At 47.3% G+C, this 25,788-nt stretch overlaps 1 protein-coding gene and 1 pseudogene across 1 annotated transcript; both read right to left on the reverse strand.

Moving 5' to 3' along the window:
• Positions 1-11,231: 11,231 nt before the first annotated feature.
• On the reverse strand, positions 11,232-12,947 carry LOC122739078 (annotated as a pseudogene).
• A 1,992-nt stretch (positions 12,948-14,939) lies between these two features.
• LOC122739080 (tripartite motif-containing protein 54-like) lies at positions 14,940-24,728 on the reverse strand. The gene is given in 11 exon segments (XM_043980935.1): positions 14,940-15,082; positions 15,608-15,719; positions 15,942-16,178; positions 16,279-16,490; positions 17,700-17,824; positions 17,924-17,946; positions 18,183-18,416; positions 19,076-19,252; positions 19,255-19,456; positions 19,654-19,802; positions 24,609-24,728. Coding segments are annotated over 11 exon segments (1,734 nt in total).
• Between the last annotated feature and the right edge of the window lie 1,060 nt (positions 24,729-25,788).

Consider the following 25,788-nt stretch of genomic DNA (forward strand, 5'->3'; position numbering starts at 1 on the left):
TTACTGGTAAGATTACACAGTGGATTAAGGCGTTTCTCACTGCCAACCTCCCCTGTGACGTGCAAACCCCAACTGTGGTCCTTGAAGCAGAGGAAGAGGCCGGCGGCATGGGAAGGACCAAATGGCCTCCTAGCTAGTGCATCTGCCTCCAGCTCACCCTGTGAGCCCAGTGGAACCTGGGGGGAAAGAGAGAGGTTAAGTCAGGAGCTGCCGTGGCCTCTTTACAGGGGCATTACCTCACCTGATGTGAATGGCATGCCTGTCCTGCCCGGAGCAGGACATACACCACCCATCCTGTGTAGAGTTCAGTCCTCAGCAGCCCCCTGATGCCTGGTACACAAAAAGCCTCAGTCTTCCTCCTCTACTAGAAAACTCACATGATGTGGTTGCAATTGTCTTTCCTGCCAACAGCATAGGGGTTTGTGCGTGGGTGTGGGTGTGTTTGGAGGAGTGGGGGTGGGGGCAGGGAAACACAGTAAGAATAAGGGGGGGAGGGAGGAAGGGGGCAGGGCAGGGCAGCCCCTCAGGCCAGTACGGAGGCCCCATGGTATCCTCTAAGCCAGCTGAGCAGCAGCGTGGAGCCCCCAGCCTCCACAAAGGCTTTTCCATAGGGGCCCATTCACTGCTGTCAGTTGAGTCAGGACCCATCCTGTTCTCATTAGGCATCAAAGTCAGAGTTCCTCTGAGAAGGAGTAATCTGAGGCCCCCACCTCCCCAAGACCAAACTAAAGCCTCCCAGATATCAACCTGGGCTCGAGGGAAAGCCATGTGCTGGGAACTCCAGCCAAATTCTTGTCTCTGTGATTCAGACCCAGGACCCAAGAGCCTGCCTTTCCCCGGGCTTCAGTAACAGATGAGGAGCTCTGAGGTCATTGAGATTTGGTAACATCGATACTCTTTAGAGAGGTTTGAAATTGGGCTTTCATTGCGTGAGCAAGGAGTACACTGCATGAGGGGCTGGGGCAGCAGGGCAGCTCAAGGCAGGGTCCCTGGAGCTACTTGGAGAAGCCCTGTGCAAAGTGTGCAGCTCCTTATAGATGGGGCACTGGGGGGACAGCCTTGCTTCCCAAACCTCTGAGCTTGCCTGAGGAATTACACTGCCATCTCCATATTCATCTGGCCTGCTCAGTTCCTCTGCATCTGTCCTGGTGCAAACCCCAAAGAAATTGGGGAGGGAAAAACTAAAGACACCTATTTGTCAGAGTGCAACTGGGGAGGCTGCTCTCAGGATCCACCGGCCTTCACAGCAAAGCCTTTCTCCTCTTATGGTCACCACCACCACCAATCTTCTGATTTGTCTCCCTACCTTCAGTACACCCCTTTTCAATCCATCTTCCACTCAGCTGCCAAAGTAGTTTGAATACCCAAGTCTCTACCATGGGTCTCTTCCCTGCTGAAAAGCATTCATTACTTCATTCATACATTTACTCGACAAAAGCATTTCATTAAGGACCTACTGTCTCCTGGCTGCTGGGGCTTCACTGGCAAAAAATGAAATGATCTCTGCCTTCAAGCTTATATTCTGTTGGGGAAACAACATGTGTGATGATTTTGCTATGCAAATGTATAATACAAATAGACATTTATATATAAAATCTATATATAATATACAAATATGTATACAACTGTTGTGATACACATACATTCTATGGATTGTAAATGTAATTTATGTTATCCAAATAAAATACAAAACGATTGAAAGTCATTTGAAAGGGGAACTAGCAACCAAGGGAAAGGCCTTTGAGCTACACTTTGTAGGAAACCTGGGGCTCTGAGAAGCCAAGGTGAGGAAGGGAGAGTGTGGCAGGCATGGGGAGCAGCTAGTGCAAAAACAGGCAAGACTTGGGACTCCCTGTATGTACAAGGAGCAGCAGGAAAGCCAGTTTGCACTGTTGAGTTGGTAACAGGAAGCCAAGGGTAATAAGGCTGGAGAGGTAAGCTGGGGCCAGACTGAAGGCTGCAGGTGCCAAAGGAGCCTCCCATCATCTATTTCCTTTAGGGAAAAAATTCGAACTCTGAAGTTCAGTTCTGTGAGGACAGAGGGTTCCACTTTTGTCTTTTGTATCCCCGTCGTCTGCATGCTTCATTGAGAGTACTTAACTTGTTGCATGAAATAGTGGACACTTAATGTCCCTCACAGCTTAACTCCAACCTAACTTGACAACCTTATCTCGTTGGTGCTCCTCTCCGGATACCTGCTAGTTGAAATGCACTACTAGCCATCGTTACATTTCATCCTGCCATCTCCCACCTCCTTGTCCAAACAAGCATGTCCTGTGCCTAGAAGACATTGCTCCTTATCTCTGAATGTTAAGAGTCCTCTTCCTTCAAGGGTCAGCTCAGACACCAGATGTTCTAGGAAGCCTTTCTTCAACAACCCCCACTTAAAAGTTATATTTCATCAAATTTTCTTTTCAGGGGCAGCTAGGTGGTTCAGTGGATAGAGCACCGGCCCTGGAGTCAGGAGGACCTGAGTTCAAATCTGGCCTCAGACACTTGACACTTATTAGCTGTGTGACCCTGGGCAAGTCACTTAACCCCAATTGCCTCACCAAAAAATAAAAAAATTATCTCGAAAAAAAATTTTTTTTTTCAAAAGCTCTCCTTTGCCCCTATCAGACTCTATCTTACATCATCCTTGTTTGTATATACTCAGGATAATAGATTTAGAGTTGGAGGGGACCTTAGAAGCTATCAAGTCCAACTAGATTTGTATAGACAAGAAAACTTAGATACTCCTCCCCCCTCTTTTAGACAGTAAGCTTGAAGAGGATGGTTATTTTGTCTTTGCATCCGCAGGATGGTGTATGGTACAGAGTAAGTGTTTAATATCTGTTGGATTTCATTGAATGGGGGATAGGGGGAGGACAAGGGCAGCATGACCTAAGGAGGGCACATGTTGCTCCTCTCTCCGCAAAGGAACTCTCTACTAAGAGCAGAGAAAATGGGAAAACTCAGCAGGACTTGTGACTAAGCTTGTAAGAACTTGGAACTGACTATTTTCCTCAGCCCTCAGTGCTTTAATTTGTTTACAGCCACTTCAGGCAACCACAGCGGAAAATGGTGTGGGTGTGAGGGGGATTGAGGCCTGCACCCTTCCCTCCTGACCATCCCCCTCTCCTACAGCAATGACCATAGCATCAGGGGGAAAGCAGCTCTGTTCAGAAAGGAGATAGAGATCTCCTTGTATGGAGTGAGGCAGAGTCCAGACCTGGGAGCTGAACTGGTAACATACTGAAATCTTGACCTCCTACCCTGGACCACCAGCTCATTTCTCACTTTGTGGCCACATGGCCAGCTTCCTCCCCTCAGCCAGCTCCACCACAAGGGAGCTTCACACCAGAATGAGTCACCTGGGCCACTCTGGGTCTGTTTTTCCATCTATAAAATGAAGAGAGTGTCTCTTCCCCTGTCCTCTCCACTGTCTCAGGAAGGACATGATGAGACCTAGAGAGGGCCTACAGTTTGACTGTGTGCCTTAAGCCCTGGGGTGAACTATATGTTTGACTGGCTTCTCTCGTTTTCCCAAAGGAAAGACTAGGCAAAGGCTATGGAGTCCTTTGAATTGATTTTAATTTATTAAATTCTGAAATAGGGTCAGGTACGCCCAGCTTTTTAGTACTCACCAGAAAAGACCACAACTGGCAGCAGAAAACAGGGTGGCAATCACACTTTAATAAGACACAAAGACAGGCATTGAAAAGTGGTCCAGGACGGGGCAGCTAGGTGGTGCAGTGGATAAAGCACCAGCCCTGGATTCAGGAGGACCTGAGTTCAAATTCGGCCTCAGACACTTGACACTAGCTGTGTGACCCTGGGCAAGTCAATTAACCCCCATAGCCCTGCAAAAAGAAAAGAAAAAAAAAGAAAAGTGGCCCAAAGGCAGAGGGTGGTGTGGGGATAGGGTATGGGATAATGAAGGAAGGCAGCATGAGGAAGAGGATTGGGAGAGGTAGAGGCAGAGCATCACTCCCATCACCATGGATTGGAGTTGGGAGTACTAGGACCTAATGGAAAGGGAAGAGTGCTTGGGGAGGCAGGAGTTTGAGGTCTTATTTTTATAGATTTTTTGGAGGAAAGAGACCAACTCCTATCTGTGCCACCTTGGGGTTAGTTCATTAACATCCACATCATCTCAAAGTTATCAGTAAAACTTCAATGTCATCACCTTTTTTGGTGTTCTGCTGGTTTGGAACTAAGACGGTCTGGATTCTGTCTGGAAAACAAGCATCACCTAGATGGTTTCTCTCGATTTGGCACATATTACTAAGATGTGAATTTTAGTTACTTGGTGATATCATTTTAAAATTTTGTTCCCAGGCAGCTAGATGGTGCAGTGGATAGAGCACCGGCCCTGGAGTCAGGAGGACATGAGTTCAAATCCGGCCTCAGACACTTGACACTTACTAGCTGTGTGACCCTGGGCAAGTCACTTAACCCCAATTGCCTCACTAAAAAAAAAATAATAATAAAAAATCTGCTCCCCCTTGCAATTGTATTTCCGGCTAAAATTTACTATACTAACTAGAAGGGGGTGCTCAGGGGGCCAGCTTTAACATACCCTGGATAAGCCTCTTCTGGTTTCCTGCCCTTTCTGCCCTACTGATCCAGGTGCCTGGTTTCTCCTTTGCAGAGTCCATGAGCAGTTTGTTTCAGGTGACTCATGATCCTTTCTCTTCCACTCCCTGTTCCCCCATCCCAGGACTAGTGATGAGAGAACTGGAGGAACAATTTCTGTACTTGCTAATAGTTGTGTGACCCCAGTTAAAAGGGTTCACCCTCTCTGGGCCAAGTCCTGCAATCAATCAGCCTGGGCTTAAGCTCAAAGGAAATTTTGAATTTAGCAGGTAAAGAACCTTTCAGTCATGTGCTGAACATTTGAATAGTATCACCAAGCCTGATACCATCTCTGATATTGCAGGAAAGCTAGATTTACCACAGAAACTAAGAGGAACCTCAGAAAGGGCATTTGATTAATCCAGCAAGCATTTCCCAGCTTGCATTGTGCCAGATACTGTGCCAGGTACTGGGACTAGGAAAACAAATGTGAACCAAGTCCCTTCCTCCAGACAAAGGATGGGGATTCGATCTGTAATTTCACTGGTGTAAGTTCTGAGTGATGAACTTCCTCTAGCAATGCAGGTCAGCATATTTTCAGCAATTTAAGAAGCGGCTAAAGCAGTGAGACATTAAATAACTCTGCCTTGGTCACATTCGTTAAGTGTCAGAATAGATGTCAGAATTAAGACTTGAACCCAGGACTCCCTGGGTCCATGGCCAACTCTAGCCTCTACTCCAAGCAAGCAAATATGAAGTAATCTGTGAAGAGGAATGCTAACAACTAGGAAAACAGGAAAGGCCTTGCCAAGGAGATATCAAAATGAGCTAAGCTTTAAAAAGAGGCAGCTTGCGCAAAAGTATGGTACCAGAAGATAGAATTATCAGGTCCAGGGGAATCTGTCCAATCCACACCCAAAGGGAAATTCTTTGACCATATCCCAAACAAGTGGTCATCCAGCCTCTACCCGCAGCCTTTATGAACTTTGGCTCAGAACAGCATTTTTAAACATTCACTTGTCACACTTTGTGAATCTCTGTTTTATTTTTGTGTGCCATATTAAGACCTCTAAAGCTAGCAGGGAAGGTCCCCGCTAGGGCCCTCCTCTTTGACCCCAGGGTACACCAACTCCAGTCTCTCTGATGTGAATATGGGAGTTGGGAGGGATGGAGTCCAGGCGTGTGTGTGTGTGTGTGTGTGTGTGTGTGTGTGTGTGTGTGTGTGTGTGTAGGGGAGTCTCAGAAATTATTGCTTTTTCTCCCCAAATAATAAGGCCCTGGAGAGCTTCTTCCTCCTATTCCTGGCCCTCAGTTTTCAGAATGGTCAGATCTTTTTATTGTGGCCCTTTTCTGCCTTCAGCAAGGGCCTCTGCTACATCAGGCCTAGGGCCGTGTCATGGAAACTGCCCAGGGTGGGGTGGGGGGGGGGCGGGGCTGGGACAGGAAGCCTGCAGCTCGGGCGGCATCTTGCTACTAAATGCTGTGGTGGTGGCCATAAAAGAGTTGGAGAGGCAGAAGGGTAGGACACTAGCTCCGAAGATCCAGCCAGACACACAGAAGGACGGTGAGTCCTCTCCTCCTGCTCCTTTGCCCTGTGAGGTGAGTCCTGAGTTCTCTTCAGATTAGTGGCAGAAGTGGGGAGTTCTGGGAGTCAAATCTTTCTCCATGCTGAGAGAAGGGCCTAGAGGCAGGGACAATCCCAGCAGGAAAAAGAGGATCTGGTTTGGGTCTAGGCTCCCACTGATCCAACTCAGAGAACTTTAGAAGAGGTAAACCAAGATGCCCTCCCCTATATCTACCCTAATTTCCCTCCCAATAACTCCCATCCTATTAACATCAAGGAATCTCCCTAGGGATCTAGTGAGGTCAAGGCTGAGGGAAGTGGGTTCTGTAGAGCATAGGCCAGATAGGTTCCCATTTCCAGTCATACCCCATATTTCTAGGCCTCAAGACTTCCCCAAGAAGAGGGGAAGGGGAAGAAAAGGGAGGAACGCTGTGAAGTCACAGGCTTTCTGACCTCAGTGCTTGAGCCTCTCTGTAGGCAGGCCTCATGTTGGAAAGACCCCAAAGAAACATCTCACCCTCCAAGTCAAGGCTCCTGTTTTGTTGTGAAAATCTGGGACCAGGAATCTTAACCCTTGGGTTCTGATAAGGAACCTCACTTCCAATCCCCATCTCCCACTGTACTACTTTAAGAGAACCTTATCATTTCCCACCCTTTCCCTTCCTCCATTCCTCCCAACCCTGTCACTTCCCAGTGTCATAGGAGGCCATAGAAGCCTTCCTGGCCTGACTGGAACTGCTTTAAATGCTTATCTCATATATAGAGATGTAAATTGTTTTTGATGCAGATGAGCCAAGCTGTAGTTTCCAGAGGCCAAACCCATGGGAGTGAGAGACCAGCTTTATTGGGGTTTAGCAGGTAGCCTGGCCTATGGAAGGAGCATTTACTTTCTCTCCCTCCTAAAGAAAAAGTCTGAGAGAGCTCTAGTGCTGGAAGACTTGAAGGTAAAAACCAAAACAGAAAACTCTGAAATCTGTGCTGCTAAGGTCAAGTGATGCCCCAGAAGTTTGAAATAATGGTCTAACCATGCGGGCAACCCTGAGCTGGCCAGGCCTAAAGCGGAAGTCTAAGGGCTGGCCACAATTTCAATGTCATTTGTTGGCAGAGGCCCTCCTCAGTAACCCTTTTCCCTGTTGTCTGAACTGGTCTCAGAAATATCCCTTGTAGCCCAAGGAGGTGTAAGAGAGGAAAGGTGGGTGATGCAATTACATGAGAAAACAGAAAAGATCTGTGATTCTCCCCTGATGAGAATTCTCTCCACCAATGCAGATCTGTGACTTCATATTTAAGTGCTGAGGAACTGCCTGAAGCATCTCGATAATGTTAATTGACTTGCCCAGGGTCATACAATCAGAGGCAAGATTTGAACTCAACTCTTCTTGATTAAATGCCCAGCACCATATCCACCAAGATATAATAATGGTATAATAATGATAGCAATTCCAACAAAAGTCATTTTTAAATCTATGAAATAATGCAGAAATCATTGAATATAAAGAAATAATAGCAGGCTTTATCTATGACACCCTAGCTTCTTTTTATTTTATATATATAAATTAGGAAGACACACTTTATTCTTTAAAAATCTTCAACCATGGAAACTCCATAAAAAGAGATGGAGAGAGTGAAGGCAGCAGCATGCTGGGAGGGTGGGGGACAGCAGGATGTAAACTTGTTCTAGGACCATTTCTAACTGTATTGTGCAGAAAAGGATGACAATAAGATAACAGTAAGAGTAATAGTTATCCATTCCTGCACTGGGGGGGTTATGGGTATAGCATCCTTTTGATCTGGAAAATCCAGGGAAGAGGTTTTGGTCCTCCCTTTGTACCAGAGAAGAAGTCTGAATGTTTTCTTTTTCTTTTGTGGGGTGTCTACAGTATTAAAAAATATAATATGTTGATATTATACAACACTATACATATATTTTATGCATTTCTGAGTTTCTAAACTTTTTCTGTGCTGTCTGCAGCTCCTACAAAACTCAAAAAATCTCATTAATTTCTTAAGCCAACTCACAAAATATGGAAACATAAATGAGGAAAGTCAAATGTGGAAAGAATAATTATACTTTAAGGTTTTCAAAGTGCTTTACACATGTTATCTCACTTAATAATGAAGTAGCAGGTTTCTGAGTTTAAAGTCAGAAAATGGGGATTCAAATCTTAGCCTCACCTCATGCTAGCCACATGGCGATAAGCATCCATTTCCTCATCCATAAATATTGGCACTACTAATATTTAAGCAGGATTGTAGTGAATCAAATTACATGGTGTATTTAAATTGCCTAGTAAATCCAAAAGCATCCTTCACATCTAAGGTATAAAGTACCTGTTTACCATATCAAGAAACTCAAGCAGAATGCAGGGTAGTATTTTTTTCCAAGTCTCTCCTAGAACCCATGTGTCTGACTCCTATCCCAGTGTCACTTCTTTCCTCATCCTACACCCTTAATTTAATTTCCTGCCATGGCTTCTGATTAGATACTTTCAATCTTTTTACTAGTAATTAATTGCCTCTGTCAGTAATCTGAACACAGATACACTACAATGCAGCCCTGCCTTTCCCAGGGCCAGCTTGATCTTTTATCAAGGAGGAGGGACTTCTGGGTCCTTGGTAGGGTCAGAAATGTAATCTGTGGGGCAGCTAGATAGCACAGTGGATAAAGCACCAGCTCTGGATTCAGGAGTACCTGAGTTCAAATCTGGCCTTGGACACTTGACACTAGCTATGTGACCCTGGGCAAGTCACTTAACCCCCATTGCCCCACAAAAACAAAAACAAAAACCAAACAAACAAAAGAAATGTAATCTGTGATTAAGTTCCATCCTTAGTTCTGCCGGGTATGGATATGCTTATGTTCCCCCAGGACATTGAGTCTGTGGTGTCCGGAAGAGAGGTGTCTGTGCTCCAGGAAGGGAAAGGTTGTTGACAGGACAAAATGCACTCAGGTTTGGGGTGGGGGAAAAGTTGATGAGTTCAGTTTATGACATGTTGAGTAAGGGATATGGAAGGACATTTAGATGGATATAGCTTGTAGATAGGAAAAGGGGGGAAATGAGCTGGAGAGTGGGAAGAGATGGGGGGGGTGATACAGAGGTCAGAATTAGACACAGATTAGGGAGTGGTTGCCCGTATGTTAAAAAAAAGAAAGGCACACATTATAGCCACCCTGGAAATAAGATCCTGGGTACCCTGACTTTGGGTGGTTTCTTCAGTGAGAGAAGTAATGGCAATTCCCAGAGCAGCGGGGCCAAACTCAGGCCGCAATGGGACTACTAAATTAACATAAAGATCCCTGCAGGTCGCAGTGACTTACTCTTTTTTTTTTTTTTTTTGGTGAGGCAATTGGGGTTAAGTGACTTGCCCAGGGTCACACAGCTAGTGTCAAGTGTCTGAGGTCGAATTTGAACTCAGGTCTTCCTGAATCCAGGGCTGGTGCTCTATCCACTGTGCCACTTAGCTGCCCTGACTTACTCTTAAGATGTAATAATTGCCAATGTTTCCTTATATTTTTGTTTATTTTTGTTAAATATTTCCAAATTACATTTGGGGGTGGTGGTGCAGGGCAATGGGGGTTAAGTGATTTGCCCATGGTCGCACAGCTAGGAATTTCAAGTGTCTGAGGCTGGATTTGAACTCAGGTCCTCCTGAATCCAGGAGTACTCCATCCACTGTGCCACCTAGTTGCCCTCCAAATTACATTTTAATCTGGCTCAGCTGCACTTGGGTGTGTTCTAGACCACAGTCAGCCCTCAGGACTTGTGTTTGATACCTCTAGCCTTAAACATGCCTCCTCTTTCCCTATTTCCCTCAAACTGAACCCTGGGCATCAGTGGGGTTCTTGATCACCAAGTCTGGGAAGGGGATTGGAAAGTGGGTGGGTAGGTCAAGAGTGAAGCAGGAGGGAGAAAGGAAGGGAATATGCATTTATATATTGCCTACAATGTGCCAGGCACTGTGCTAATAATATCTCCTTTGACCCTCTCAAGAACCCAGAGAAACAAATGCTATTATTAGTTCCATTTTACAGTTAAGGAAATTGAGGCAAACAGAGGTTTAGTAATTTTCCCAGGGCCACACAGCCAGTAAGTGCCTAAGGCTGGATTTGAACTCAGGGTTTCCTGACTCCTGGCCAATGCTTTATCTATGACACCCTAGCTTCTTTTTATTTTATATATATAAATTAGGAAGACACACTTTATTCTTTAAAAATCTTCAACCATGGAAACTCCATAAAAAGAGATGGAGAGAGTGAAGGCAGCAGCATGCTGGGAGGGTGGGGGACATCTTTGCTGGATTCTGGATTAGGAAGAATATGTTAAAAAGCAGGATATAAGAGCCAGCAGGGACATCACATCCTGCCTTCTGGGTTTCTCTGGGTTCTTGAGAGGGTCAAAGGAGATATTATTAGCACAGTGCCTGGCACATTGTAGGCAATATATAAATGCATATTCCCTTCCTTTCTCCCTCCTGCTTCACTCTTGACCTACCCACCCACTTTCCCAGCATGCTGGGAGGGTGGGGGACATCTTTGCTGGATTCTGGATTAGGAAGAATATGTTAAAAAGCAGGATATAAGAGCCAGCAGGGACATCACATCCCCCCTTCAGGGGGATCATAGTAGCTATCACAGTTCCCATGGAGACCAAGAAAGGCTAGTGGAATCTTGGTGGTCCTGTTTTCCTGGGTGGGAGTTGGGGATGGTAAGTACAGCACACTGGAGAACTTGCACTTGTACAGGTTTAGAATTGCAGTCCTATAACCAAAGGGGGTTCTAGTATTTCCAGAGAAATAGCATAGATCTTTGTGGTGCCATTATCCAGGAAAAGATGCTGGAGTCCCCGGATAATATCTCTGTAGCTCCTTATCCAAAGATGTCTAGACGACTTTGCATCAGTAAACAGCAGTAAAGACCAGGAAGGGATCTGGGGTCATCTTCTTGGCTCAGTCATCCAAGGGGTTTTAAAAAAGGGAAAACCCCCCCAAATCTCAAGACTGACAGGGGTCACCTGTAGCTTCATCTTGAGAGGGAAGCAGGGGATAGAGGACCTTCCTTACCTTAGGGAGTCATTTGTAGCCCCCCCTCCCCCTCTACTTCCTTCCAGATTCACACATAATTCTTGGTTGGGTATTCAGAAGGACTTCGGAGCCCCTTGGGGGAGGGGCAGAAGCAGAGTGTCGGGCTATGTAATTGCTTGTGCCCCTTGAGCTGCCTGAGGGGCAAGTGCCGCACAGTAACCTCCCACCTAGGAGAAAAAGGGCTGCAGCCTCCCAGTCCACGTACAGGCTGTGTCCCAGCTCCTGTTTCTGAGCCTTAGCCACCAGGGGGTTGTAAAAGTCCCTAATGATTATGTGGGCAGTCCAGCACAGAGGGATCAGGATCAGGACTTCCGAGAGGAGGAAAATGATCCCTGAAGTCAGTACCAGCCGAGCTGCTCCTCATCTTCTACACGTGGTACCCTTGGCCCTAGCAAGGTAGATCAGCAGGCCCACCAGGCCCAAAAGCAGAGTGATAACAGTGAGGGCTCTGGCTGCTTGCACGTCATGAGGCAGGGCCAGCAGAGAATCATACACCTTGCACTGCATCTGGCCTGTGCTCTGGACCACATGAGACATCCAGAGGCCTTCTCATGTCACCTGGGCTACTATGATGTTATTGCCAATAAAGGCATGGGCGCAAGCCACTAGGGATGCTATCCAGCCCAGTACTGCAAGGATCATGCCCAGGAGCTGGAGGCCAGCAGAAGCCTTGGCTGGAGGCTTAGAGAAGACTTGCCTTGAAAAGGATCGAGAGCAGCCAGAGATCAGGGTAGAGTATTGACACCATAGCTCCTTAAATGGTGGGTGGTGACCTCCTATGGGCTCGAGTAACTGAATGTGGGGGTGGCAAAAAAATTGGCAACAGTAAAAGGTTACGTATAGCTATTTTATATGCCTATATACCCGGGGTCCCGTAAACATTTCTCTAGCGAAATGGAGTGACCAGTGAAAAAAGTTTAAGAAGCCCTACTAGCTGCCTCTAAAGCAGAAGAATGAAGGGGTGGTAGTAAGAAGAGGGGAAAATTGGAATGGTGGAAAGGACAGCAAAGGACAGAGAAACCCTAGGAATTCATGTTCCAGAACCTTTTTTCCCTCAGCTCCTGAGGCTTTTTTTTCCTTTTAAACCAAATCCTTGCTGCCTAATTTGATGATGGGAATTATCCAGTTATAGATGATTCTCCAGTTCTCCGTGAACCTGAATTCAGTTCAATTAAGCAAGTATATCATGTGCTGATGACTGTGCTGGGTTCTGGGAATACAATTTTTTTTTTCTTAAATCACAGTCCCTGGGGGCAGCTAGGTGGCACTGTGGATCAAAGCACTGGCCCTGGATTCAGGAGGACCTGAGTTCAAATCCGACCTCAGACACTTGACACTTACTAGCTGTGTGATCTTGGGCAAGTCACTTAACCCTCATTGCGCCGCCCCCCCCCCCAATTAAATCATAGTCCCTTCCCTCAAGGATTTTATGTACTACTGAACTAATTCCTGGTTAGGCTAAGGATCTCAACATCCTTTTCTGGAACTGACAAAGGCTCATGCTTCAGGTGTTGCACTGCACTGGATTCATATCCTCAGGGCCAGTCTGGGATCCCCACCCAGAATCAGACTCTCCAGTGGAGCTAAGATCGAGATTTGCATCAAAAGCCTTCTCATCTGTCAATCTCTCCTGCCAGAGAGTGGTTTGGAAGCCATGGAAGGTGCATCCAGGACTGTCTAACCTGAGAATGGTGAATCTCAGGGTCAATCTCAGGTTCGTCAGCCCATGAGGTGCCTTCTCCATACCTCGAATCCCAGAATCTACATTTGAAGCTATTGGTGACCAGCATGGGGTGGGGGGGGGAGGAGGAAAGGAAGCACCAGGAGGGGGGTTGTCTTCCCAGAGGCAGGAGAATTAGTTCGATGACCTGCTCATTTGGAGAGACTGAGATTTGTTGGCTACTGTGACACTGAGTAAAAAATAAGTCCCTGAAAATCTCTACCCCACTCCTCATCTGACTTTTCCTCCCCTCAGGAACTTGAGCCACACACCGTCTCAAGGATATGCTTTGGGGCCATCTACCCACAACATCCTTCAGGGGCCTGGTGGGAGAAGTGAGGAGGAAGGGAGATCCAGGGCTTGAATTCAGGCTTGGAATTTCTGAAATGCACTTCTAGTCTCTGCTGAGGGACACCTTTCTGAGTGATGTAATTCATCTCCATTTCCTCAGCCTTGAGTCCCTTCTGAAACAGAAAAGGCCAGCCACCAAGCATGGAGACATTTTGGTCAAGGAGAACAGTGTATGAACTTTAGACTTTCTTGCCTGCATCTGACTAGGAGGAAGACAGAAGAGCAGGCAGGGGGTAGTGCAGGGAACAAATTCACCCAATATGGCCAGTCTTGGCTGGTGCATGTGTTGCTATGTAGAAGGAAAGATGAGGAACCCCGGTCAGCAGAAGTGATGGTTTTAGAAGAAAGTAATTGGTCTTGTTAATGTTCTTCAAATTTCATCTTGTCAATCACTGGCCTTTAGGGCACTAGTGAGGCTAGCCATTAGAATGCCCTTCTGATACAGGATATTACATATGCACAATACATACACACATATATATGTATATGTATATATATATATACACAACGAAAGAGAGATTTACAATGAATGTGACTAGATCTGTGGAGACACGTAGAGGTATTATGCATGCTATAAGTGCAAATGAGCACGTCTAACATACAGGCACATGGAAGTGCATGGGACATTCATACAGAAAGAATACAAACATCAACCTGTTTAGGAGCATAAGCCCAGATATACACCATAGGAACAGACTTCTCCCAGACTAAGCGCCCAGACTGACACTAAACGTGAATATAAATTTCCGGTCTGAGTCCCAGGCTACCACAGCCCCGCCCCTCCAGCACCAAGGACAGCTCCTGCCACTTCCTCGGGCTCCTCCCAGCCCCGCCTCCACTGCCCTGTCATGTGGTGTAGTCGTCCGCGGGGAATATAAATAAATGTTCCCGGACCCTCGGTATCCGAGCAGCTACACTCAGCCCCTACCCCAGCTCCGATTGATCCTGAGTTGCGCTGCACTGCTGCTGTGAGTGTTTTAGGACCGGAGGGAGGGATTGGGGTGGGGAATGAGGGAACCCTGACCCACTTTCGGCCCATTATAACCCCGCTCAGCAATCTAAGGCACGACGACGTGAACCCCTCCCTCTGCTTCAGTACAATCAAAGCAGGCCAGGTTTAGGGTTCATTGATCTGGCATAGAGTTGAAAGTTGGGGAAGGGGAGGGAGAAAGGGAAGCACAGGTTGGGCCAGGACAGAAGATTTAGTGCTGGGGGTGGACCCAGAAGCCTGTCTCTGAGCTTCTGAGTTGGGCGAGGACGGATTTCCAGGCAGAGCTAGGGATAAAAGTCGAGCCTCAAGTGTAGCGAAGGACTGGGGACACGTGTATTGCAGGCCATGGCCTTGCGGAGGCTCCGGGTCGTGACAGTGACTTTGGCCGTGGCCGCGCTGCTGTTCCTGCCCCCGGATACCTGCTTCCCGTTGTCCAGTGCTTGGGAAACCCCGGTTCTGAGCCCGGACCATTTGGGGACTTGGAGACACCTTGCAGACGCCACCGGCGAGCAGTGGCGGCCGATTCGCGCCTCCCCAAGCTGGAAACAGCGGGAGAGGACCCCCACCGCCCTGGATCTGCCTTTCCACTTGCTGCGGGAGTTGCTGGACCGCGCAAGGGAGGAGAGGATGCGCAGCCGTGCGCGTAACAACCAGCTCTTGCTGGGGAGAGTGGGCTAGTGAGGCTTCGGGGCCAAGGGGCTAAGAAGGAGGGATACCTGCGAGATGGAGGGGAAGATGGGGGGGGGACTGGAAGTAGAGAAGTCAAAGGATAGAGGTCGGGACAGGCTGGCCGCCGGGACGCTGAGAGTTCCACGATCTCGTAAAACAGCGAAGTTTAGATCAAAATTGAAGCCTCTGGTTTATTGAGGGAAACTACCCTCACTGTGTCTGTGTCCGCGTCGCCCTTTCTCCCCCACCCAGAAAATGTCTCTCACTCTTAGTAACTTAGTCTCTGCTTCAGCTGCGAATTCTTCCAATTCCCCCATAGCCGCCCACCTCTGGGAAATGGCAACTCTAACACTGAGATCCCCCAGCTCTTGGGACTGGTTCAGTATTTCGGGAAGGGTGGTATTGTCTAGAAGGAGACTGCATGAGCCATTTAGTCCAAACTCCTGCTCCCTAACCTGAGAAAGGACAGCTGTTCCCTCAAACCCAACTTGCAAATGGTCACAGAAAGTTTTGGGTTCGGGGCATCCAGAAAGAGGGCGGGAAGAAACTTTTTTTGGGGGGGGTAGTGTACAGCACGGAGCCTGGAAGAAACGTGCGGAGAGCGCTAGCTCCCCCAGGATCGAGGCAGCCCCAGGACCGGGTTAGGGGAGGTAGTGACCTAGGGAAGTCCCACCCTTGCAGCGTTGCGGTAACTAGGGGCTGGAGACTAAGGAGTTACCGGAGGCAAAACCCTGAGGCTCCCCTGTCTCCTGCTCTGCCCACTCAGAAACCGCCGCGTCTGAATTCTGCAAGTGAAGAAGGGAAGAGTCAGTGAAAGGAGACACAAGCATCCTCTTTCACTTTTCCCCTTATCCTCTTCCATCGCTTTCCCGGGTTCCCGCCCTATCCTCCCTGTCCTAAGGTGGGAGGCTGGGCTTCTAAGAACAGCTCTGGGATTCTACACTAAGATTCTTAAAAGGATGGGAGGTGGGGATCTCTAAAGGAAATCCGACCTCAGTCTCACTGACCTGGCTGCACCCAGGTGTTCCTGTCCCATCTCCGTTGTTCGAACCGCTGACAGTACTGCCGGTCCCTTCGCTCCCCGAGGTCTCAACTCCGCACACCCCCGGGTTGGGGGATTCGGCCCGGGGAGCCCTGGGAGGTGGTACCGGGATACGGCCTGGAGTCGGGGGGCATCCGCTATCTTGGACCTTGGCCCTCATCGCTCCGCCAGCCTCAGGTTCCCCACCCGTCTCCTCTCCATCCTGGGAAGTAGGTTGAAGGGACTTTTACTAGACTCAGATATCAAAGTCCCTGCGATTCTGTCCAAAGTCCAGAGGGATGCCACTTCCCCTAACATCCTACCTGCCTCTCGGTTCTCGGTTCCAATTCCTCCTCTAGGGCTACCCCCCGGGCCCGCACTGTCCCGGCTCCAGCTTCTTCAGGGGCCTCGGCTCCTGAAGCAAACGCCGCTGCTACCTCCTCTTCCTGGTCCTCGCGAACTACAGGTTCCTCTGCCGGAGCAGTACAATCCCCTTCTGAGGAGGCTGCCACCGCTGCCTCCAGAGGTTCCTCCGCTAGACGATTTGTTAGGAAATAAGGGCAAAACAACCAATGTAGAAAAGACTTCTGCCTCGAAATCCTTGAGCCCTCCTACCACCCTGCTAGGGCTAGAGATGTCCCAATCTCCTCCCCACACCAGTACCTGAATTTCCTTAAACCCCTTTCCTCGGACCAAGACTCTCCAACCTCTCCCCCAAGATTGAGGTTCCCCTATCCTTCCACCACAACAGTTGATGATCCCTCGAATTCTTCCTCTCTCGGTTCTGACAGCAGTGTTCGGAACCCCTCAATCAGGGCTAAAACCTGTCCTGCCAGGGCTGAGCTTCTCCCATTTGGGACTCCCAAACACAGACAGACAGACAGATACATACACACACGCACACCATCTAGGACTAGGGCTCTCCCAGTGATTTTTCTTTTTTTGCTCTTTTAAAGTAAAATATGCACACATCTATCTATCTTTCTATCTATAAACAGGACTGGCTACAGATACTCTATAGTCCTAAAGCAATATGTCTGAGCTGGCGTCGGCATATTTCCCAGAGTTTTCCTTTTGAACCCTTCCTAGATGTCAGGGTTCAACTTAGTTTCTCGCTCCCCTAGAACCCCCTCAGTTCCATCAACCACTGACCATGTTTCCTACCTCCCTTTTCTAAAGAAGCTAGCCCCTGGAGTTACACGAATTCCTTCAGCCATGCCAACTACTCCTGCACAAATACAGACTGACGTCTCCTTTATCTAGAGTCCTCAATCAGGCTCATAATCTAAAGTAATTTCCTTTCCTATTCTAAGAAAATTTAAACTCTAGAGAGGGGAGAAGTCAGGTCTTTTTCTAGGAACAGAAGAGGGTGGGAAAGGGAGGGGAGGGAGAGGGGGAAAGGACAGGAGGAAAATGAGAGACATGGTGACAGTGACCAGAGAGGAAAAGAAGGGACTGAAGAACAGGAGAGAGTGACAAGAAGGGAACAGAGGGTATATGAGAGACAGAAGATGAGGGGACTAAGGATGAATGCAGGATATAAGGAACAGTGACAATGAGGGAACAACAATTAGGGGACAGAGTTCAAGGGTCAGGGGCTAGAGAACACAGAAGGGAAACAGAGTAAGTGGGACAGAGGAGTGGAGACAGAAAAGAGACTAGGGAGAGATAGAGGAGCCTCGGGAACAGTGTACAGGAGAGAAACACAGGGTTTTAAAGGGGAACAGGACAAGTCGGGCCCCACTCTTGATGAAGTCCAGCTGGTATAGCGCCCGTTCCTCTTCGTTGAAGTCCACTGCATAGTGCTCCATGTTGTCAAATCCTGGTTCTACTGTTTCCAGCTCTGGACTGCCTACAGCCTCAGCGATCCTGGGGAGAGAAGAGACAGCCAGGACGTCTTAGTCACTGGTCCCAAACCCCACTGCGGAGGGGGGAGGTAGCAGATGTGGGAGAAGAGGTGCTACTTACTTCTGGATGAGGACCTTGGCATTCTGAAGAAGACAGCAGGAAGAAACTGAGGAAAACGGTCGGGTCCAGTCCCAACCAAAAAGGGAAGAAACGAAGTTTCAAGTACACTGTGCCCAAGGCAGCCCTATTGTTTGGTTAAAAGAATCTAAGGCAGGTCTAAGGAGCATGGGCAGCCTGCTTGGCCCGGATATCTTGCCCCGCCCCCCCCCCCATCCACCTACCTGTTTGCCTTAATTCTCTTCCTCTTTTACCTACCCACCTGCAGGAAGAGTGGGACCTGGGGTTCCTCTGCAGCCTGCAAAGCCGTGTCCACCAGCTTGGAGGCAGCCTCCACACGAGCCTCGAAGGCCTGGCTCAGAGCTCGAAGCTGGCGGGTCTTCTCTGCCTGCTCATAGGACACACGCTGAAGCATGATCTCCTTACGCTCCTCCAATATACCCGCCATGCGCTCGAACTTCTCGCACAGCGTCTGTTTCCGAGCCTTGCAGTTGTCCTAGGGTAGGGGAGTGGCAAGAGGGAGCTGTCCAGAGGACGACCCGGACCAAGACTTCCCCTGGCTCTAAAGGAGGCACTGACCTCTCCAGGTACCAGCAACGCCTCCAGGACAGCTGAGTCTCTGGGCTGAGATTAATCTCAGTGCAGGTCCCAGGAGAATCATAAAAGTTAGAGAGCACCTTAGAGATCAAATCCCAATCCTCCCAAGATACATTTCTTTGGGGGTCTGGGTTTCCAGGATGCTACCCAAAAAGCAGTCCCTTCTGAGCACCTAATCTAGGTTATCCCCTTCATAAGTAAGATGGTTTTCATACTTGACATACAAGCCATGGAGGCTTGCTAATGTCACTCAACCACCAGTCCCCTACCTACAACTTTTGCCGCCCCCGGGACAGTTCTCTCAAATATTCAGACAAATTTCAGCTCAATATAGAAGAGAAACAACCTAACAATGAGAACTCTACCAAAGTGGTTGCCTCTGGAAGGAATGAGCTCCCCATCAAACAGAGGCTGGATGACCGTTTGGAGACGTTACAGTGGGTATTAAGTGAGAGAGGAGGGTAGGACTAGATCTCCTTTGAGAGTTCAAGTCACGGCGTTCTCTGGGAGTAACCGCAACTCTTAGGTGGACTCTACTCCGTTAGACCTCCTCCATACCTCTACATTTCGGCAGGTGTTCTGCAGCTCGGCTATCAGCGCTTGGATCCGCTCATTGGAGGCCACCAGGGTTCGGATTCCGTCAGTCAGCTCAGACTGGACGGGGGAAGGGAGGGGCAGTATGTAGGCGCTCCGGACTTGCTCTTTATTTTTCCCCTCCCCGAGTCCCCCAGCTCCCTCATCCGCCCTAGTCCCGAGGTTCTGCGCACCTTGTGCTGTTCGTACACGTCGGAGAGGGGGGCCACTCGGCAAGCCTGGTGCTCCCCAAATACCTTGCACAGGGAACAAGTGGGCACGCGGCACGTGACGCAGTAGATGTTGATCTTTTCGTCCTCGTGCTCCTCGCAGGTGGGACATTCCGGTTTCAGCAGCGGCTTGGGGCTGACGGTAAGGAAGGGACGGGGGAGTCAGGCCGGGCTCTAGCCTCGGGGGCCCCCGAGACTGCAGGTCTCACTGGGCTCAGTTCTGGATGCCCAGGGGATTGAGGTATTATAGCAGAAAATTCTGGTTGGGGTCAGGCGGGCTGGGGGGGGGGGGATGCGTCATATATTGGGCAGGTCTAGGCCCTAAGGTTGCACCTGGCAGATTCCTGCTTGTAGATGTCGATGATGTTTTCCACCAGCAGGTTCCGCTGGAGCCCATACACCCCGTGCCTGTCTAGAACCACTTCGTGGCGGCAGGATGGACAGCGGAATCTTCCGCTGGAGCCCAGCGCGGTCCCTCGGGACTGAAAGGAAAATACACAGAGCACCTAAGCTTGGGAGCCTTCTCCAAAGCCCATGTCAATCATGTTTCATCCAGTACTTCCGACTATTCCAGAGAGAAGCCTCCAGGGCCGAGGGGGGAGGGGTGGGGGAGGGGTGGGGGAGGGGGAGGGGGAGGGTAGTGTCTCTGGTTCCAACGGTCATTAGCACAGCGTTTTTTGAAGGACTTTGACCAGATGAGGAGTGCCCAGAAGGTGTCTAGGACGATGAAAAGACTGAAGAACAACATATCCTTCGTGGGTCAGTTAGAGGAACTGGTCATGTTTTAATGAAAAGAAGAGGGGTGAGGGGAGAGTTATGATAGACATTTCCCGCCCCCCCCCCCCAAGTATTTGAAAAATCCTGCTATGGAAGAGGGATTCCTTTGGCACCACAGAGCAAAACTATATACGAGTAGAAGCTACAGATAGTTAGATTTAGGCTTTAGGTAAGTAAGGAAAGACTTCTTAACAAATAGAGCTGTCCACGAATGGAAAGCGCTATCTGCGGAGGTAGTGGGTTCCCGACCCTTTGCTGAGGGGGGAGGGTGTCTTCAAGCAGGGACTGGATGACCTCTTAATGATAATACTAACTGGGGGCAGCTAGGTGGCGCAGTGGATAAAACGCCGGCCCTGGATTCAGTACCTGAGTTCAAATCCGGCCTCAGACACTTGACACTTACTAGCTGTGTGACCCTGGGCAAGTCACTTAATCTCCACTGCCCCGCAAAATAATAATAATAACTAGGATTTATTTAAACGTTTATGATTTGCCAAGTGCTTTTAACAAATACTATCTCATTTTACCCTCTCAAAAAGCCTGGGAAATAGGTGATCTTATTATCACTCCCATTTTACATATGAGGAAACCGAGGCACAGAGAGCTTATGTGATTTGCCCAGTCACACAACCAGAGAATGTTCATCTAATTGATTAGGTGGTTGGTACAAGAGGCTAGAATTCACTTGTTGGAAACTTGTAGGGGGGATTTAATTTGGATATAAATTGGACAAGATTACCACTGAAGTTTCTTCCAGCTCTGAAATTCTGAGATTGTGGTCCTTATAGTGTTTCCCAATCGGAGATGAGGAGCTTCAGGTCAGAGGCCACCAATGTTAGAAGTAGCTACTTTATGGCCATCCCTGAGGAAGGGCAGCTGTTCTTCTATAGCAGCACCAGCACATGACCAGCAGATGGGGTGGTAGTTCAGCTTTTCCCCAGATGTGTTTCCACCGTCTCCCACCCCAACATCTACTTCCAGCTACTGTGACAAAGAATGTTTTTGGTTTTTTTTTGTGGGGCAATGGGGGTTAAGTGACTTGCCCAAGGTCACACAGCTAGTAAGTGTCAAGTGTCTGAGGCCGGGACAAAGATGTTTTGGGGTTTTTTAAAAACCCACCTACTTGGGCAGCTAGGTGGTGCAGTGGATAAAGCACCAGCCCTGGATTCAGGAAGACCTGAGTTCAAATCCAGCCTCAGACACTTGATACTTACTAGCTGTGTGACCTTGGGCAAGTCACTTAACCCTCATTGCCCGCTCAAAAAAAAACCCCACCTACATGGGGAAGCTAGGTGGCACAATGGATGGAGCACCGGCCCTGGAGTCAGGAGAACCTGAATTCAAATTCGACCTCGAATACTTGACACTCACTAGCTATGTGACCCTGGGCAAGTCACTCGACCCCAATTGCCTCACACACAAAACAAAAACAAAAAACAACCACCTACAGTTGTGTTTATTTCAATAAATATAAATGGAGCTTGCAATTTATTTATTGAATAATCTTTTCCAAGGTTCTGTTCTGGGACCCCTTCTCTTCTTCCTCAATATTATTTTACTCCATGATTTCAATCTTCTCTATACAAATAACCATCAGATCTACTTGTCCAGCTCTAACCTCTAACTTCCAGTCTCACATCTCCAACTGCATATTAGACATCTTGAGCTGGATATTTCATCCATATCTTAAATTCAACATGTCTAAAACTGAACTTATTATCTTTCCTTCCAAATCCTCTCCTCTTCCTAAGATCCTAATTACTAAGAAGGGTATACCACCATCCTTCTAGTCACCCAGATTCACAATCTAGGTGTCATCATCAATTCTTCTCTCTCTCTCACTCCCTATGGTTAAATCAGTTTTCTTTTCTTTTTTGTTTTGTGGGGCAATGTGACTTGCCCAGGGTCACACTGCTAGTAAGCATCAAGTGTCTGAGGCCTCCTGAATCCAGGGCCAGTGCTTTATCCACTGTGCCACCCAGCTGCCCCCTAAATCGGTTTTCAAGTCTTATCCTTTCTACCTTAATAACATCTCTCATATACTTCCCCTTTTCTCCTCTGTCACTATAATCACCCCAGAACAGGTCTTCCTCACTTTTTGTCTGTACCAATGCAATAGCCTGCTGGTTTGTTTCCCTACCTCAAGTATCTTTGTATTCCAATACATCCTTCACTCAGCTGTCAAAGTGATCTTCCTACAGCTCAAATGTGGCCCTGTTACCCCACTCTTCAGTCACCTCTTTTGGTCCCTTATTACCTCCAGGATCAATGATAATACCCACTTTGACCTTTAAAGCCCTTCATAGTATGGCTCCTTCTTACCTTTTCAGGTGTCTTACAGTTTATTCCCTTCCATGTACTCTGTAATTCACTGACACCAGCCTCTTTGTTGTTTCTCATCCATGACACTCCATCTCTGTTCTGAGCATTTTCACTGGCTGTCACCCATGCTTGGACACCTCTACATTTCCACCCCCTTGATTCCTTCACTTCCTTGTTCAAGTTTCAGCTAAAGTTCTGCCTTCCAGAAGAAGTTTTTCCCAGTCTTCCTTGACCTTAATAAATTCCCTCTGTTGATTATCTCTAATTTATCCTGTATATATCTTGCTTGTGCATAGTTGTTTGCATGTTGTCTCCCCCATTGGACAATGAGCTTGAGGGCAGAGATGGTCTTTTTTACTTTTTTTTTTGTATTCTCATCATTTATCAAAGTGCCTGTCATATATGGGCACTTAAGAAAATAAAATTAAGAAAATGCTAATCCACTTGCACTGGCTTGGGAATCAGGAGGCCTGAATTTCAGTCCTGGCTATATCACTTCACTCATTGCCCATCTATTCTGGGCAAATAACTTTGATTTTCTGGGCCTCAGTTTCCTCAGATGTAAAATGGAGGTACCAATATTTGTACTGTCTACCTCACAGAGTTGTGAGAAAAGAGTTGTAAATCTTAAGATAGTATATAAATATCAAATATTCTTTGGGAAACTCAATTTCTTTATAAAATGAAGGCAGTATACTAGATGGACTCTCAACTCTAAATCCCAACTAGGAAAAGATAATTTTTTATTTTTCTCCCTAAAAGTCCCTACACTAAGTTGCTTTTTTTCCCCCCTGTGGATCAATGACCTTTGAGACATTAAAAAAAAAAAAAGTTCCTCATTCTGCTCTATGTTTGAAGGAGGAGTCTCTGCTCTGGGAAATGGGTGGGGCGAACAGTAAGAGGAGCCAGCTTGGTGACAGAAGGCTGAAACTCAAGAAATGAAGAGTGAATACTGGTTGAGAAGGCGATGCTGATGCACCTGGAGAAGAATCTGGAGACAGGCAGGCACTGGGGACATGGGTATTTTTACCAGGAGGATTCATGGGGCAAATCTACAACTGTAGACACAGGATATTTAATCTGGATGGGCAAGTGACAGATATTGCTTCATGAGGGAGAGGGATGGCAAACACAAGGCCTTCATCTATGCCTTAAATCACTTGCCCTTGTCTGGTCCTATGGTCCTGCCCAGTTAGAATGACATGCAGTATGTCTAGATACCAAATAGCCAAGAGCCTCTTTCTTCATGGCTTGAGTGCTCTTGGGCAGAACCTCTTAGAAATTAAATAACATGTGACCTTTCAAGGATCACAGGATTTAGAGTTGGAAGAATTCTTAGGGATCAGATAGTTCAACCTTTTTTTTTTGTTTGTTTGAGAAATTTAGGCTCAGAGAAGTTAAAAATGACTTGCCTTAGGTCACACAACTACCTTGTCTCAAACAAGGATCTGGATTGGAATTCAGGTCTTTGGATTCCAAAGCCCCTGCTCCTTTCACTTCCAGTGATCTTAGGGTTATGATCACTAAGAGCCATGGCTCCCTCAAGGTGTCTGATGAAAAAACTTTTCCCCCTATTTTTATAACTTGGGTGGCAGCTGGGAACAAGTATATGCCAGGCAGGATACATATGGACACAAATACTCAATACATGCACAACCTCCCCCAAACCTCAAATATACCATGTCTTCTGAGACCCTGATCACAAGACTATAGGAAGAGGAAAGGAATAAAAATTGAATGTGCAAACACTATGCTAAGCTCTTCATAAATATTATCACATTTAATCATTTGAGAAAACCCACTCAGCAAAACTATTTTTCTTAGCCCCAAAGCCCAGATCATAAACTTCCAATCTTTTACTGGGCTACTCATCTCACTTAGGCAGTCTTCTTGGTACTATTATTCAGTGGGCCCACTGTTTGTTTGCAGGTCATATCAGAGGTGTCCCCCTCCTTACTCAGAACCCAGCTATCTGAGTGAAGGTGACTAAGGAGGTGACATGAGAAGAAAATGTAGCTTAGGATCAGTGTGTACCTCTGTCTGACTGTCCTTCCTCTGCCTGGCCTGCTCAAGATCCCAGGGAACAATAGGGAATGGGAAGGAGAAGGAGGAGAGGTCAAGGCAAGATGACAGAATCTATAGCAGTCAATGAGAAAGGGGTTCCTGTAGACTATGGGGCTCCAGCTCACCTGGAATATGTCATTGGCACACTTCCGACACAGGTTGTGCTGACAGGGGAGAATGACAACAGGCTTGGAAAACATCTCCAGGCAGATGGGACAGATGAGCTGCCTCTCCAGTGTGTCCATGGTGTGGCAGTCTCGGGGAAATGAGCTATAATCCATTTTCAGAGACATCTCATAGGTGAGGAAAAAGATAAAGCCACCAAGAAAAACCTCCTTCTTTATGGCCAACAGCAGCACTGAAGAGCTGAGACTTGTCCTGTTTACCCCATTTGTGTGGCAGGGGTTAGGGAAGAGGGGACAGGTGGGTTGTGGACATGCCTGTCAGTTGTGCTAAATGCAGACCCTGAGTCTCTGTCCCTAGGGTAGGTGCTCATACGTTAGTTTCTCCAGAACACTCTCATGTTACCCTTTGGGCCATAGAGAACAGGCTGGCAGGCAGCCCCAGCTAACTCCAAAGCCTAACCTACTGGAAGAATATTTGTCATATTCCACATGCACATCTCTGTTCAAACATTTAAACGACTGCCCTAGGAAGAAGTTTCTACTTAGACTTCTTCATAATCTCTACTCTTATGGGACTCCGGCTTCCTCAGCTGTATGATGGGTACATTGTTGTTGGAGCCAAGATTTATAAAGCTTGAAGTACTAGGCTCAAAATACAGAGAACCTTGGGAAGGAAACACAGTAGAAAATTCTATCCCAGATATTGTCCAAATAAGATCTAAACTCAGCCCACAGAATTGTACTACCAGACTTATGCCCCATTCCTTGCCTTTTATTTTATTTTTCAGAAAAATGAAGAGGCTTTCTTTCTTTCTTTTTTATTTTACTTTTGTTTTTCTTCTCCTCTCTGAACTTAGAGATCTTGAGTCTACTGGCTTTGTTTTACATGTAACAGCCATTGAGAGCCAGCAAGACTTGTGTCAGACCCATGCCTAGAAGAGGAAAGACACTTTTTACTTGATTTCACGAACAGCTAGCTCATGCCAACAAAATCAATTCCACTTTTTAAAAAATTACATTTTTTCAATCAGCAAAAATTTGCTTTTTCTCCAACACCCTCCAAATCTTCCCAACTAAGAATGAAAGAAAAACAAAACCTGTTATAAACATGTATAGTCAAACAAACAAATGAAAATTCTGCATTGGCCTTATCAAAAAATAGGTCTCATTCTTTTTCTTT

Source organism: Dromiciops gliroides, chromosome 2 (assembly GCF_019393635.1).
Source record: "Dromiciops gliroides isolate mDroGli1 chromosome 2, mDroGli1.pri, whole genome shotgun sequence".
NCBI lineage: Eukaryota > Metazoa > Chordata > Mammalia > Microbiotheria > Microbiotheriidae > Dromiciops > Dromiciops gliroides.